Source organism: Artibeus jamaicensis, unplaced genomic scaffold (assembly GCF_021234435.1).
Source record: "Artibeus jamaicensis isolate MK-2021 breed Jamaican fruit bat unplaced genomic scaffold, CSHL_Jam_final contig_755, whole genome shotgun sequence".
Lineage (NCBI taxonomy): Eukaryota > Metazoa > Chordata > Mammalia > Chiroptera > Phyllostomidae > Artibeus > Artibeus jamaicensis.
The window spans coordinates 357,751-373,791 of record NW_026521950.1 but is presented as its reverse complement, the minus strand read 5'-3'; the positions used below and the strand labels follow the sequence as shown (position 1 = coordinate 373,791).

Sequence of the window (16,041 nt, the reverse complement as noted above, 5' to 3'; positions counted from 1 at the left end):
CTCTGGGTTTCTGGGGCGGGAGCCTCAGCCCCAGGCCCTCACAGTGAGACCACAGCCAGGCTTGGTAGGAAATGCACTCCGCCAAAAATACTGTATTAATCATTAGTTAAGATACAATATTCTAAAAATATTCGGATTCTGCAAGGTTCTAGGCTGTAAAAAATACAAAGGCTAAAAACAAACTGTTTACAAAATTTTGCAAACCCAGTCAATTTAAACAAGTAAGAAATGAAGAAAAGTGATCTTTCTGGCAGGACCAGTGAAATGGGACGCAGGTTTGAGAACAGCCACAGAGGACGGTGACAACACACGCGACCACACGCACTGCCCTTCAGAGACTGCCGTGTGGGCCCGGAAGCCGCCCGTGTGCACACGGCAGTGCACGGTACATGTGGCTCATCACATTCCAGACGGAGCACAAAGGAGATTTGGTTACAAAGACCTAACGTGATTCTTTTTGGAATGTTAAAGGCGTGACCGTTGGAAAACATTATAAAACGTCCAGGTGGTGCCGAAGGGCTTCCACAAAGCCACCAGCTGGGCTTCTCTGGGGATAACAGTCGGGGAGCTGGGCACCCCGTCGCTGGCTCCGGCCCACTGGAAACTCGCAGGCTCCCAACCCTGCACAGGCCGTGGGCTCCCACAGAGAGCGGGCCATGCCGGCCGCCTGTGGAGCAGGCGCTGTCCCCGACCACAGAGCCCTGGGTCACTCTGCGGACGCCAACCAGACGCAGCTGGGACGCGTGGAAGGGAGACACAGACAAGCGAGACGGCACGGAGCTGGTGCGAGACACTCCACAGACGGGAGCAGCCGTGTAAACATCTGTGTGCCTCCTTGTGTCACAGCGCGAGGGTCCGGGCCACCTGGTCCCACACGAAACGCCATCTGCAGAGGTTCGTCCCCAGGGAGTCTCGTGTGTCAGGGAAGAGGAAGCCGTCACTTGTCCCTGGCCAGCTTGTAGACGTGGAACGTCTTGTTCTGGAATACCCGTGTGAAGAGCTGCCTGTAGGGCGGCAGGTCCCGCTTGACCTCTTCGCAGAAGCGGGGGTGCCCTGCCTGCTTCAAGTCTGGGTCATTCTCTCCCGGGCCGTCCATCACCTGGAGCCAAAGCAAAGCCCCACGCAATTCGGTGAAAAAAAAACAAAGCTCACATTTATAAGAGACAACACCCGTGAGGACAGGCGTTGGGCTCCTCAGTGGACCTGCGTGGCCTGGTTTCAATGTCAGTGGCCATTGGGGGTCCCCCGGTTCCCCGACCCACAGAGGTGAGCGCCAAGGCGAGGAGCCACCGTCTGTGGCAAAGCCGGGGTGGCCCAGACCTCTGTGTGTCCACTCCTCTCCCAGAAGGGAAGTCCGAGAGGGACACTAGGACAGAAACCACCCTCCCAGCTCACCGGACGGCCTGGCTAGACAGGGCCACAGGCAAAGAAACACTGAAACGCGTGGCTCTGGTCTGTTCCTCCCTGGAGCTCAAGAGCTGCGGGAAGCGGTGCCGCCTGGGCGGAGCCTGCACCTGGACCCCCCCCCCCCCCGCAGGCACAGCCGTGTGCGCCTCCCGCAGCAGGTGATGGCTGGCGCGCGCAGGCTGACAGGCGCCCAGCACCTCAGCAGTGGGCACAGCAGGTGGCGAAAGGGGGGACGGCGGCTCTGAGGCGCGTGCTCTGGGGGTCCCGTGACAGCGTGTGACCCGTTCGTAACAATGTGCCGTGCACTCGGACTTTGCTGAGAGATCAGACCTCACGTCTCCTGACCCTGGGGTGTGGCCCTCGGGCTCTAGGACAGGCCCCTGTCCCTCTGCCCTGCGGTGAGCAGGCCCAAGAGCATCCTGCCTGCTGGACAAAGGGACACATGAGGACACAGGGAGGCCACGGCACCGCCACCACCCGGCGACGCTCAAGAGCACGGGCTTTAATGAGGCGAACGTGCTGGCAGCGAGCCCTTCACTGTGGATGCTGGGCAGAGCCCCCTGGGGGCCAGCGGAGGACAGGCTCTGCCTGCCCTGCCCGGGGAGGGCCCCGCACTCGCCCACCGGTTCCGCAGCCCGAGGGACGCAGAGAGGCCGTGGTGCGGTGTCGCTCCGTGGGGCACAGGCACGCGGGACCCCCAGCCGTGCACTCACGTGTCCGTTGGCCACGTCCAGCAGGTCCCGCAGCCGGCAGCCGCGCCGGTGCCTGCGCTCGTAGCACACGCTGTCCTCCAGGACAACGTAGTCGGTGCCCAGGGCCCGCAGCAGGGCGTACACCTCCTCCGGGGGCCTCTTCGCGTAGATCTGGTAGACCTGTGGGGGCGGCCGGCACGGGGCAGGGCGGGGCGTGCTCAGCGGCCGGGAGTCCGCCCCGGGCACACTGCGGCCTCCCGAGGGGCACCCGGCTCCCCGCCTGGCCCCACACAGGGCACTCTCTGACCACTTGCACCCCATGTCCCCTCGCAGCCCTCGAAGGAGCCGGAGAAGGCACAGCAGGCACTCACCGCCTTGGTCCGTGCCCGCAGGCCGCTGTCCTCATAGTGGGGGTGGTTGGTGAGGGTCCGACCCGTGCACAGCTTGACCCCCGCCAGCAGCTGCATACTCCCGGCGAACACCGCCGTCCCTGGGGTGTGAGCACTGAAAGGTTTAGAGCCTCGGTCACCCCACTGCTGGGCTGCTCACAGGCACCAGTGCAGGTGCTGCACAGTCTGCGCCCCTGCGAGGGGAGCACGGCCCTGCGGTCGGAAAACACCGAGGGGCAGCCTGAGACTCCCGTCTGCACTCAGACCAGATCACACGGTTCCGCGTCTGTGTCGGGCTGGGAGCTCCGGACAGGCGGCTCTGACGGGGCTGCCCGACCAACGGTCTGCCTCGGGCTCCCAGGTTCCAGCCCCACGGCGCCCTCCCAGCCTGCTCCCACAGGAGAGAGGGCGCCAGAGTTCCCACTGCTTTTCGGGCGAATGCAGCTCAAGGACTGCCGACCACAAACAATGAGCCTCAAAGCCAAAAAGGGCAGACGAGCAAGTCAGTTCTAAGGGCTTTAACAAGCAGAAGAGATCCCAGAAATAACTATAAAGTACCTTCCAGAAATTAAGACAGTGCAAACAAAAGAGCTCGGAGAGGGGATTCTGAGAGCGGATGTCACTCCGTGGGGCACGGCGCCGTATCCCCCCTGGAAACCAGTGTCTTCTGGGAGGCCAGCGACTCAGAGCACAGGGCCTCTGCCACCCAACCACGAGCTCACTTCCCAGACACCGGAGCCCAGACTTGGGCGAAGCCACCTTCCTTCCCCCGCCCCAGAGAAAAGAATCTTAATAGAAGATTCGACTCCGGCCCATTACGTTGAAATCTGGAAGTGACCCGCCAGCAGGCGAGGCGCCACTGTGGAGAACGTGCCCACAGCCCGTGTGGCCTCCCACAAGGACCTGCTGGCCCACGCCTGCCAGGTGACTGAGAGGGGCCGGCCTGCCACAGAGCCACGAGATGCAGACTCCCAGGAAGAGCCGCAGTGGCCGCCCAAAGGCTGGGGCCAGGCAGGACTTGAGCTCCCTGCAGGTCCCCACCCACCCCCAGCCCATGAGGCTGCTCCAGTTATTCCAATTTAACGCTAATCCAGCCAAGGACTGAGCATGTCCATGAGCAAGACACCCTACAGTTCAAGGGTAACATTTTCAAACAGTTTACTTTAGAAAAATTTAAGATCTTCTTCTCAACAACGGGATTCTCATTCACAAACTCAGGGACGGCACCTGAGCGGCAGCAGAGTCCGGAGTGCGGGTTCCAGGAGGGAAGAGCTCCAGGGAGCCGGGCTGGGTGCAGAGGCGGTCCCCCGACCAGCAGGCCCAGGAGCACAAGCCAGGGAGGTGTTTGCTCCGTCCTCTGAACCAGCAATGTCCAGGGAGCTCTTGACATTTGCCCCATGGGGTCAGGGGACCAGGACAATGGGAGCCGTGCAGAGTCCTCAGCAGAATGTTCACAGAAGCTCAGCCTACTCGCTGCATGATCACTGAACACCCTCTGTGGCCATGGCCGCCAACCACAGCAGACAGACAAACATTCGTGACAGAGGCTACCATCATCCTCCCTGCCCAGCTGCCCCTTTCTATCTGCTCCCCACTGGCCTTGACCGGCCCACCGCCCTTGGTGGTCCGAGAACAGTGCAGGTCAACACCCAGGGGTTGGTCCTCTGGACAGACGGGCCCAGACTCCGGAAGGAAAGCCCCGGGGACTTGTTTGGCAGAGATGGGGGATGGGGAGGGAGGCACACAGGGGTGGTGGCCTAGCATCACTGCTTGAGTCCCCAACAGGGACCCGCAGAGAGCCATTCACGGGGCACAGTGCACGGCCGGGGCAGGACGGGCGCCTGGCCTCTCGCCCCGTCTGGGGCCTGCTGTGCGCTGCCCTGGCCAACACGCCACCCTGGCCCGTCTGCTCAAAGCCACTCGGCCCCCACTGCAGGCGGGCACCCCCAATGCTCTCGACACCGTCAGTGGGCCACAGACACTGCCCCCCGACCCGCATGCACTGAGACACCCAACCCCCGCACCACAGCGGGTGGGCGCGGCCCCCAAGGCAAAGGCACCACCAGGCTGGAGGGGTGATGTGTCACGTGACCCCTCAGGCTTCTCAAGGAGAAAACAGGAAAGAGCTGGTCCAGTGGGGACCTGTGTCTACACGCAGCCTCATTATCGAGAGCCAGGAACCTCAGGGGTGGCGTCTCCTGTTGGAACGGCCGGGCTCCGGGCAGGCTCACCCCACGGTCCCAGGTCTCATTCGAAGGAGCAAAGCACAGGGGATGGTCGGGGGCCTGTGGACGGCAGGCACAGAACCTTCTGCGGACACCCCGGCCCCACCCCCGCAGAGACTACGTCTGCCCGTGAGCTCAGCCCGGTTTCCGTCCCGGCCCCGTGGTGCGTCTGAGAGCACCGGCCTCCACAGTCGGCATGGACTCGCATGGCCGGGCAAGGGTGCCGCAGACACGCGTGTGGGAGCTGAATGAAACACACGTTCTCTCAACTTCAGAGACAGAGGCCACAGGGCTGTGTGTCTTCTGTGGAGACGTTCTCGGGCACAGGGAAGGGACAGGCCTGTCTAGCACAGACGACGGCTGGCTGCCATCCCCACACGACACTCCTTATTGGAGAAAGCGCAGCAACCAGGGCTCCAGCCAAGTTGGAGACGCAGGCAGGAGCTCTGGGCCTCCTCACACCGAAAGGACAACAGCTGACTTAAAAACCCTACACAACCAGAACTGCCAGGAAATCCAACGGCAAAGAACCCTGACAACCAAGGAGTTAAAGAGACGTTCGCCCAGACTGGTGGGCCGAGACGACACATACGGCCCGAATGAAACAACAGATCAGAACCCCAGAGAAGCAGCTAAGTGACAGGAGATGGACAACCCATCAGATGCAGAGTTCAAAACACCGGTGATCAGGACGCTCACAGAATTGGTTGAGCATGGTCACAAAATAGAGGAAAAAGTGAAGACTATCAAAAGCGAAATAAAGAAAAATGTACAGGGAACCAACAGTGACGGGAAGGAAACCAGGACTCAAATCAATGATTTGGAGCAGAAGGAAGAAATAAACATGCAACCAGAACAGAATGAAGAAACAAGAATTCAAAATAATGAGGAGAGGCTGAGGAACCTCTGGGACAAGTTCCAACGTTCCAACATCTGAATCACAGGGAGGCCAGAAGGGGAAGAGGAAGAGCAAGAAACTGAAAACTTGTTCGAACAAATAATGAAGGAGAACTTCCCCAATCTGGCAAAGGAAATAAACTTCCAGGAAGTACAAGAAACTGGGAGAGTCCCAAAGAAGCTGGACCCAAGGAAGCACACACCAAGGCACATCATCATTAAGTTACTCAAGATTAAAGGTAAACATCATCCAGCCCTGGCTGGTGTAGGTCAGTGGACTGAGCACGGGCCTGGGAAGCAAAGGGTCGCCGGTTCGATTCCCAGTCAGGGCACATGCCTGGGTTGCAGGCCAGGTCCCCAGTAGGGGACACATGAGAGGCAACCACACACTGATGTTTCTCTCGCACTTTCTCCTTCCCTTCCCCTCTCTCTAAAAATGAATAAATAAAAGTATTTTTTAAAAAAAAGGTAAAGGTCATCCAGATGGCGTGGACCCTGTCCATGTGTACGTCACTGTCACACAAAGAGACCAATAAAAATTTAAAAAGAAAAAAAGGTTAAAGATAAGAGAATTTTAAAGCATCAAGAGAAAAACGAGACCGTTAACTACAAAGGAGTGCCCATAAGACTGTCAGCTGAGCCCTGGACGGTGCGGCTCAGTGGACTCAGTGCTGGTTCGATTCCCAGTCAGGGCACGTGTGAGAGGCAACCACACACTGATGTTTCTCTCCCTCTCTTTCTCCCTTATCTTCCCCTCTCTCTAGAAATAAGTAAATAAAATCTTTTTTTAAAAAAGGCAACCAATTGACATTTCTTTCCCCTTCTCTCTAAAAAGATGAAAGAAGAAAAAATTTTTTAAAAAAAGACTGTCAGCTGATTTCTCAAAACAAATCTTGCAGGCAAGAAGGGGCTGCAAAGAAGTGTTCCAAGTCATGAAAGGCAAGGATCTACACCCAAGATCGCTCTATTCAGCAAAGCTGTCATTTAGAATGGAAGGGCAGATAAAGTGCTTCCCAAATAAGGTCAAGTTCAAGTTCATCATCACCAAGCTCTTATTGTATGAAATGTTAAAATTATGAACAGTAAAATGAGAACAAACTCACAACCAACAACAACCAAACCTAAACAACAAGCCAACAACGAGAACCGGAACAGAATCACAGAAGTGGAGGTCACACGGAAGGTTATCATGGGGGGGGGGGGCGGTACAGGGAGTAAGAAGCGTAACTGGCAGGTCCAAACTAGACGGTGGGGGGGGGGGGGCAGGAACATCATGGGAAGTGGAGGAGCCAAAGAACTCACAGGCACGACCCACGGACAGGAGCCAAGGTGGGGAGGGTACAGGGCAGAGGGGAGGAAGGGGAGGAAAAAACTGGGACAACTGTAATGGCATGATCAGTAAAATACACTTAAAAACAAACAAAGCCACCCCCACCGACGTGTGAGCAGGGAGGGCCGCCTGTCCCTGCAGCTCCGTCTGGCCCCTCGGCAGCCGCCCAAGCTGCAAACACTGTGCCCTGCGAGGGAGCCACTCGGTGAGGGCCCTCGGGGGTGGCAGGCACATGCAGGTCAGACGCGGGTACGCTGTGTGCTTTACACGTTGTCCCAGAAAGACCTGGTGGCATTGGAAACAAAGATTCTCCTCTGCTTTTGAAGCTCGAAGCTCGGAACAGGTTCACGACTGCTGAGCATGAACGCCTGCTTCACCCGCCCCTCAGGGATTTACAGAATTTCAGAAATACTCCGAAGGGGCTGGGGAAATGTGAAAGCGGTTTCTAGGCATTTAAGGTCTGAACTTAGCTTACGTCCTACTTAAAACATAGAGAGCAATTCTTTCTGCTTTGATTAAATGCAAAGGAAGTTTGGTCCATTTTCTTAATCTCGATACACTGTGCACGCCCCTCACCGGGCAGACTATTTCTAGAAGCCAAGCAATTAGGACGTCACACCTCAAAATACTCAGACCTACGGGTCCCTCTGAACTGCAGGGGACAAAGAACTCCAGCAACCAAAGCACTCTCAGGATGCCGAGGGACCAGGTGCGACCCCGGTGCCGCGACCCCGGTGCCGCGCGTTGGGCCTCGCAGAGCCAGGTGCTTCCCGGACACTCAGACCCGTGGACCGGCCCCCGGGCTTTGCTGACAGAGGCCTCCACCCGGCGTAGACACTGGGCTTCAACCCTCCGTCCAGGAGACACCTGCAGCCAGGGCAGTGCAGAGGGACATGGACAGGTGGGTGTGCTGGGGACACACTGCAGGGACACTGGGCAGCCTGTGTGGGCGATACCCCCCACGCCCCAGGGAAGACTCCTGGGGGCCGCTGTCACAAATGTCCCCACACGTGACTGAGAAATTCAGTCCCGAAGGACTCTTGGTTGATGGTGCCAATGCGCCAGGTGCGAGCACAACGAGCCCTCCCCCGCCCAGAGGCCCCTGTGCCCCACGAGCTCCAGGCCTGGGCGCTGTACAAGGTGTGGCGACAGCTTGTGGACCGATGAGCTGCATGGATGCTCAGCCAGGACCCCTTCCAGGTGGGCCCCACACGGGCCAAAGGTGCTGGAACGAGTGGGGGCCCCGCCTCGCTCAGGGCCTGGCAGTGCCCCCCACGCCCCCCCCTCGTGGGGTCCCCTCTTTGGGCTGCGGTGGCAAGTTCTTGGATAAGGAACGTTATTTCCAAATACAGAGCTGGACAGACAAACTCGGGAACACGCACACCTCCACAGTGAGACTCGGTGAGCGCCGCAGCACAGACCGCCGGTCTGCAGAGACCCGAAAGGCCCCCAAAGGGGAAAGGGTAAGAAAATCCTCTTACTTAATCCAGTCCATCAGCTCCACTGTATCTGGGTCATAGAACTCCCTCAACTCCGACAGCTCATCCAGCATTCCTGGCCAGAACTGAAATCAAAAACAAAACAAAACAAAAACAAAATCCACCCACGCCCACGGCGGTCACTAAGGTGGAAGGGCAGAGTGGAGGCTGCTGGGCGTGTGAGCTGGCTCCAGGCAGTGGGGCCCGGACTCTGCCCCCATGGCCTGCCCCTCTGCTGTGAGACAGCCGACCCCCGAGAGCTTTCCAGAACCAACCAGAGTCAGAGCTGATTCTGACTAGAGGTGCTGCCGACTTTTTTAAATGAGCTTGTTTTACTCAATAAAAATGCCGTCCTTAGAACCCAGTGGAACGTTAACTGGGAGTGAGAAGTGGCTACTGTGACAAAGTTCACAGCTAATCTGGAAGCGGTGACCACGGTCCTGCGCCCGCCCTCCGTTCGGGGTGCTCCGGTGGAAGACAGCAGCGTGGGGGTGCTCGAGGGGTGCTGCGCAAGCCGCACAGGGGCCTCACCATCGCGGGGGCGACGGGTGCTGCAGAAGGCCCGCCACGCCACGTGCCGTCCTCTCCAGGTGCAGGCAGGAAGGCCCTGGGCTGGCCAGGCCACCAAGGGGCGGAGCAGCGCCCCAAAACCTGACTGCAAACCCAGCCCCCTTTTGCTACGTGGGGTGGAATAATGTGATTACAGTTTTTGTCCTACAAGTCCTACAAGTCCGGTGATGACGTTTACCATCATCACCACGGGTGCAGTGGCAGAGATGAGCCCCGAAACAGGGCTCCCCACGCGGGCGCCCCCGAGGATCGTGGTGCTGACACTGGCGGTCGAGCAGACCAGGCCGAGTCCCCCTCGGAGGCTGTGCTCACAGAACACGTCTGGCTAACGCAATGATGGATGAGACACTGGTGGTGTCATCACGTGACGGTTAGAGAGACCTCAGCACCTGCTCCCGCCTGAGTGGACACCGGGACTCGCTTCCTACATGGGACGCGTCCACGCACCCTAGCGGGGAAGGGGGGAGGGTGCGGACGCTGCGTGGACCGGCTGCCCCACTCCCTCTGCTGGTCTCATCCTTGGCCGTTCTATGGCTCGTTCAGGTCTCTCTCCGGGGTGAGGGTGGACCAGCGGGGTCGGCACCTGGAGCTCCAGGTTCAGCTGGTGCCAGCATCGGGTCCAGCTACCGTCACCCCCGCAACTTCGATAAAATGGACATCAACTTGTCTATGGTGTGTTCTAATGCTTTTGCTGGAAAACATTTTTGAATAAGTGAATTCAACGGACATTCCATATTTTTCTAGTTTGAAAGTTGCTGTTATTAATTCTGAAAATGTTACAATCTACAAACATAATATGAAAACTTAGAAGCAACTAAATGTTGCTTCTAAATGATCAGCGATAGTTTATATAAAACTTTAACAACCCAAATAAGTTATCAACATGGCAGTAAGAATACTGTTAAAGTCTTGACTTTAGAATGGAGCTTTTCCCTTTTAAACAGGACCATCCTGAAGAGACGTGCGCAAGATCGGCATTACGAACAAGACGTCCCGAAATCGCCACCACCGCACGGGAAGCTCGAGCTGGGCTTCGGGACCGAGTTCGAATCGCCCACAGACCAGCCTGCTCCACGGCTGCGAGGAGGCGGCTCCGGGGCCGAGCGCGCGCGCCAGCCCCCCCACCTCGGTGCTTCCCCACCTCGGTGCTTCCCCACCACGCGAGCTCGGAGAAGTGGGACTGCCTGCCCTGCCTCCCGTGGCCGCACCCCCTCACCGGGGGCCAAGCCCGGCCAGGGCTCTGGGCTCTCCCTCGGAGCCAGCAGCACAAAGGCCCTGTGGTTCTGCGGGGAGAGGTCTGCCCTGGTCCCTGGACGTTCTGCAGTGTCGCCCACGTTTCTGGTCATACCGAGCAGAGGGAGTGCTACCGGCCTCTGCTGAGTCCAGGCGGAGGGGCAGCCGGGCCCAGGACGCCGGGTGCCCGAGGGCTCTCACCAACCAGCCACGCAGCGTCCGGCCTCAGGGGCAGCAACCCCAGCTGCAGGGCTCCCAGAGCCTCTGACTCAGCAGGCTGAGACCCACAGCTCCGGGGCACGACTTCTCCCCTCTGCTCGGCCCTTCCCCCACCCTCCTATCAACAAGAGGGGATTAAGTCCTCGAACGGCTTTAAAAAAAATCAGTAAAACTTGAAGAAAGTAGCTGAACCGCCTAGAAACTGTGGGCAGATGGGGTCAGTGGGGAGGCGAGAGCAGCGTGAGTGTGACCTTCCTGTGCGGGGGCCCACTGTTCACCCGGCGTCTGCCTGACCCCTGCTGCAGCTCCTCAGGTGTCTGCGAGACGCCTCGTTTATCCACACTGGGGCAACTGCAGCCCCAGGGGCGGGGGGGCAACCACCTGGTGCCGCGGGCCCCAGTGTCCGGGGGTGGGCCCAGGGCTCTGCCCGGGACAACAAATAGCTTGATGGACAGGAACATGACCAAACACAGCTTTCTGAAATATTTACAATGGGATCATCCAACACAGTGATTAGCTAACTCTTTTTTAGCCTAAACCCTTGGCTTACTTGAAAACATAGCGAGTGAGCCCCGCAGCTGGCTCCGGGGAGTCCCCTCCCCACAGGTCGCCTCTCAGACCGGGCGCCCTACACAGGGGGTTGGAAGTCCATTGTTCTAATTAGAACAAAATTTGGAGAAAACCATCTAAACTTAAAAGAAAACCCATGTAGTATTTTTTTAAAGATGGGCTGAGAGCTCACATGGAGACCCCGGGCCACCTGCCCGGGTGACGATCCGAGCCTGTGAACATCAAAGATGCGGCGGTGTCCCAGAGTCGCCCACCCGGCTGACGGCCAGGCCCGAAGCACAGTCGGCGCCATTCCAGGAGCCAGGCGCCCGAGAGCACGAGGGGCCGCGCTTCCTCCAAGCCCAGGTGACGGAGCGGCCCGGCCTGCGCTGCCCCTGCCGCTGGGGCCGCCCTCCCCACGGGCCGCGTGCAGGGCACGGCCATGTCGCTCCTCGGAAGGCAGGTCATGGGGAAAATAACATTCCTACTTTTTCACCTCAAAATAGGTCTGAAAACATCTTTATTCTCAGAACCTACATCGGCTGAAGAGTGAGTCAGAACCAAAATTACCCAGAAAGATTAAACTGTGGCCATTTTTGCTTTCACTTCCTAAGTACTATCTGGGAAACGGCCCGTCTTCCTATCAGGCCGACCGCCCTGAGCGCAGGCAGGTTCTGCGCCCCCCACGGCGCACTCTGTCCGCCCGCCATGCACAAGGTCACTGGGTCGCAGCAGCACTTGCCACGTAGGCAAACTCCAAGAGTGAGAAAATCAGTCTTACCTTGTAGCACAGAGAGAGCAGTATTAACATCGGGACTGAGTACCGCAATACGCACATCTACGTAAGAAAGACAACATGTAGATTTTAAGTGTTTTCAACAGTTTTGCTCGGCAAACATATGATTTTTTTTAAACAACAGAAATTCACATTGAGGGGCATCTACTGGCGTCCCCCGACACGCAAAGCCACAAGCCGGGGAGGGCGGGGCCCCGCTACCCCCCCCCCACCCGTGGCCGCAGCGGGCAGGGCCACACAGACCCTGTGCCCTCCGATCACCGGTTTTAGGTGATCACAGTTACATCACAGGTACGCGTGGTAACTCTGGGCAGTGGGGTCGCTGGTGATTTGTAAATTTTCCTTTTGTGCTTTTCAGTACTTCCAAATTGCACATAATGAGCACATCCAACTTATGGTCTGGGGAAAAATGACTAAAAATTTAAAAAATCCTTGTAAAGTCATAACGTATCAACCATCTATTTTTAGCTTCAATGTCGGTACCCGTTTGCTCATGACGGACGGGAACCTGCTCGGTGAAGCGGAACAAGCGGGGAAAACAAGCCGCAGGGGCAGCACTGACCCTCGCTGGGGTGTACAGGCGGGCGACCCTCAGAAGCAGCCCCCACACTTCCGGGCTGCACAGGCCGGAGGCTGCGAACACACACAGGTGCGGCGTCCACAGGTACTTCATCCTGCGGGGAGGACAGCCTCGCTCGTCAAATCTTCCCGAAACCTCGAGGTGCATCTGCCGAAGCAGAGCGGCCGGCCTCGCTGCCCCCTGAGAAGTGCCCCGGAGAGTCGGGGGAGGGCTGCTAATCCGGGGAAACCGGTTACCGGTGAGACTTGGCTCTGACAGAAACAGCAGGCAAGAGACATTCTAGGGCGGGGTGTCACGCTCATTGTCACCGGGGGCCCCATCAGCCTCGTGGTGGCCTTCAGAGGACCAAATGTCATTTTAGGACTGTGTACATGCAACTGCTCCTTAACTAGGGGCAAGGAGCTGGTGGGCACTGGCGCCGGGCAGAAACGAGGTGCCAAGCCGGATAAAACCAGGTGGAGGGCCGGGTTTGGCCTGTGGGCCCTGCGTTTGCCACCCGTGATCAAAGGAGCCTTGGTCATGAATGAGGATGACGTCAGTTCCAATTTCATTTCTACATGACGCCAGGTAAAGAACGGCTGAATGAATGAACAAATCAGACAGATGAGCCAAAATTAAAATTACCTCATCGTACTCAGGGCCAAGAATCCAAACAGAACGGTGTGTATCAAGTTGTAGGCGGTTTCTGGCCGCAGGCCGACGGTGCACGCTTCCACCCCCGGGGGCGACCGGCCGCTGCGGGAAGCAGCACACACACAGGTTAGAGCACGTGCAGAACTCTCACTGCGTCAAGTCGTTTTAAAGAGGATACAAGAAACTTACACTTTCATACACCTAGAAATGTATTATTTCTCCAAGATAGAACACATTACTGACCATTCTAATTTATGAGGCTAACAGTGTAATGTAAGTGCATCTGTAAGTAGGACAACAATTTAACAAATTTCATTTTAACTTAAAGTAAAAATTTGAAGTGCTTCAATCCTTTAAATGATAAGGGAATAGTAAAAAAAAAATCCTTTTGAAATCACTGAAACTAAGATCTTGAAAGATATTTTATAAGTTACCAGTGCTTTTTAAGGTTTCCTTTTGAAGAAAAAATTTTAAAACACAGAGGGAAGGGGAGGGAGAAGGACAGGGATAGAAAAGTCAGTGTGTGGTGGCCTCTCACACGCCCCCTACTGGGGACCTGGCCGGCAACCCAGGCACGTACCCTGACTGGGAATCGAACTGGGGACCCTTTGGTCTGCAGGCTGGTGCTTAATACACTGAGGCACATCACCCAGGGCTCAAGTTTTTACAAATAAGAAAAAGTAAAGATGTATCCATAAACTTGGAATTCAGTTTCTTCAGGAACGATCATGTTTCAACCTGCCGACACCCCGCAGGTGTCTCTAACAGATGACTTGTCCAACACACTTGTCGGAGCAATTACACCCGTGGACTGACAGCGACTCCGAAACACCACCTGACCCCTGTTCACACCTCGCTCTCTGTTTGCTGCGGCTGCTTCTTCAGATGGTCTCCTTGGATCAGGACCCCCATCTTGCATGCTGCATTCACCACCGTCTCCAAATTACCTTTCAGTCAATAACAGTGCCCCCCCCCCAGTCCCCGCAAGGCTGCTCACTGGGGGAAGACAGTGCATCACCTGCCCGGTAACCATCCGCACCCTCTGCGTTTGACAGGGAGGCTGATGCACTTCTCCATTTCTGCGCAAGTGTGAGCGGATCCAGGGCCCCTTCTGGCAGGAACGCCTCGTCGCTTGCTGCGTGCCGCACCCCACTGAGAAACACGTGTGTCCGTGTCCCCTCTTAGAGGTGTTGGTGGTGAGTGGGGGTGGACGCCGCACAGCCGTGGGGAGAGGGAAGCAACAGCAAAGGCCCCCCCTTGAAGACCACGTGACACTTTATCAGGGTCCCTTGTGTATCAATGCCACTGGGGCCAGAGATGTCTGGGCGTCTGGAGGCCTTGTCCCCCCTGGATCCACTGGAAAGTCACAGTGACGCGCTAAGGTCCCCCACGCCACTGGTATGACTCTGTCCTGAAACGTCGGCTACAGCTCCCTGGACCTGGGCCCACGCATCATCGGCAGAGCCCCCGACAGACGCGCCCCCCCCCCCCGTAAGCTGACCGACCCCCCGTGTTCTCAGCTCCGCAGCTTCCCCGCAACACGGGCCAGCTGGCGGAGGCGCAGCCCTGGTCTCTGACGTCCGCCGCACCTGAGGTTACGGAAGGCGACGGCCAGTGCTGCCGCCGCCGTGACGCACAGGACAAACACGTGGGCGTGAAAAAGCAGGGTGTCCGAGAGCCTCCCGAACGTGTTCAAGGGCAGGAGGCCAAAGGCCTCTTCACAGAGGTACAGGTTCGCATCGAAGTCTCTGGGGGCAAACGGGAAGTGAGGGTTAAGTTCAGTGTCAGCAAACCACAACCTTTTCCTTAAAATGAGCCTGAAATTAACAGCTGAAGGCACAACGATAACTTAAGTTTTAAAGTCTTTGCTGACTTAATAGAAAAAGTAAACCTAGATTTTATTTGTTGAAGAGAAAAATCGATTTTAAATATAGTCATACCTTGTCGCTCCGAAACCAAATTTTGCCTTCAGAAATTTAAATACGTGTTCGTCTGACTTCAGGTTGAGGGCTTTCTGTTGGAGGGGGACAAGCAAAAGCTGCTGTTAGTGCCTCACACAGTGGCCTGGAGTCTCCACGGCACGCAGGCCCCGAGCCCGGCCAGCGGCAAGCGCAACCAACGTGCACAGAGGCCTGCGGGCCAGAGACGCCGAGCGGGGGCCTCTGCAGCTGCCCGCCTCTTTCCCCAACAGACTCATCTGTCCGTGGAACCCCAGCGGGTAAAGCAGGTCCCAGGCGGCCTTCTGTGGTCTCAACAGAGGGAGGCAGCTGGAGCCCGCTGGGCACAGGTCTTCGGACCAGAAGACCGGTGGCTCAGTCCTCTGCGGCCTCAGGCGTGTGCGCAGCCCACAAGGCCCGTGTGCCATGGGGCTCGGGGTTGTGGGCCCCTCGACAGCAGCCCTCCAGGGGGCGCACACACGCCTGTGTTCACCACTGGCGACTGTGATTTTAAGTCACAGTTTTACTTTTGATTTACGGCTTGCCAAACCCCCACAACACACACAGGGAAGAAATCGTACCAGAAGGAAAATGAAGGCCAAGTCCAGAGTGAGGCTGGTGCAGAAAACGCTTCCGAGAGACCCCCCACTGGCTCCCCTGAGACGGCCCTGCTGCCCACAAACCCTGGCCCGCACACTCCCACAGGCACGGGAGAGATGGCAAGTTCACCGATGTTCTGTTTTGTTCCCCTAAACACTGTCATTGTCACGGTAAGTCACAGGCAAAATGTCGAGGGGGACGGAGCAGACGTGGCTCCTTGGGGAGCGGAAGTGACGGCCCGCCAGGGTGGGTCCCGGAGCGTCGGGGAGAACCCGCAGCTTCCCCGGGTTCTCAGAAACGCAGACGCTCCGCTCAGAGAAGGCCTGGACGCACACTGAGCGTGTGCGGGTGAAGGGCGTGGTGACGAGGGCCCGGAGAGGCCGGGTCTCCCTCGGTGGTCAGTGGTCAGAGTGCGGCACGTCCCGCACACGTGGCCTGTCCTGAGACCGGCCTCCCAGGGCGCAGGATCCCCTCCGTAAGGCACTCGGTTCTGAGAGGAAAGCCAG

The 16,041-nt window shown here is 57.5% G+C and overlaps 1 protein-coding gene across 7 annotated transcripts in view; it reads right to left on the bottom strand.

Moving 5' to 3' along the window:
- Positions 1-582: 582 nt before the first annotated feature.
- The window catches only part of DPY19L3 (dpy-19 like C-mannosyltransferase 3), a 30,866-nt gene continuing 15,407 nt past the window's right edge, over positions 583-16,041 (bottom strand). For all 7 annotated transcript variants that reach the window (XM_053672211.1, XM_037142894.2, XM_037142886.2 and 4 more), the window contains 9 exons: positions 14,939-15,012; positions 14,588-14,746; positions 12,990-13,100; positions 12,348-12,459; positions 11,771-11,827; positions 8,422-8,504; positions 2,471-2,603; positions 2,121-2,279; positions 583-1,099 (listed from right to left, as the gene is read on the bottom strand). In XM_053672211.1, the coding sequence (XP_053528186.1) occupies positions 938-1,099; positions 2,121-2,279; positions 2,471-2,603; positions 8,422-8,504; positions 11,771-11,827; positions 12,348-12,459; positions 12,990-13,100; positions 14,588-14,746; positions 14,939-15,012 (1,050 nt within the window). In that variant the 3' untranslated portion in view covers positions 583-937. The remainder of the gene's footprint in view (positions 1,100-2,120; positions 2,280-2,470; positions 2,604-8,421; positions 8,505-11,770; positions 11,828-12,347; positions 12,460-12,989; positions 13,101-14,587; positions 14,747-14,938; positions 15,013-16,041) is intronic.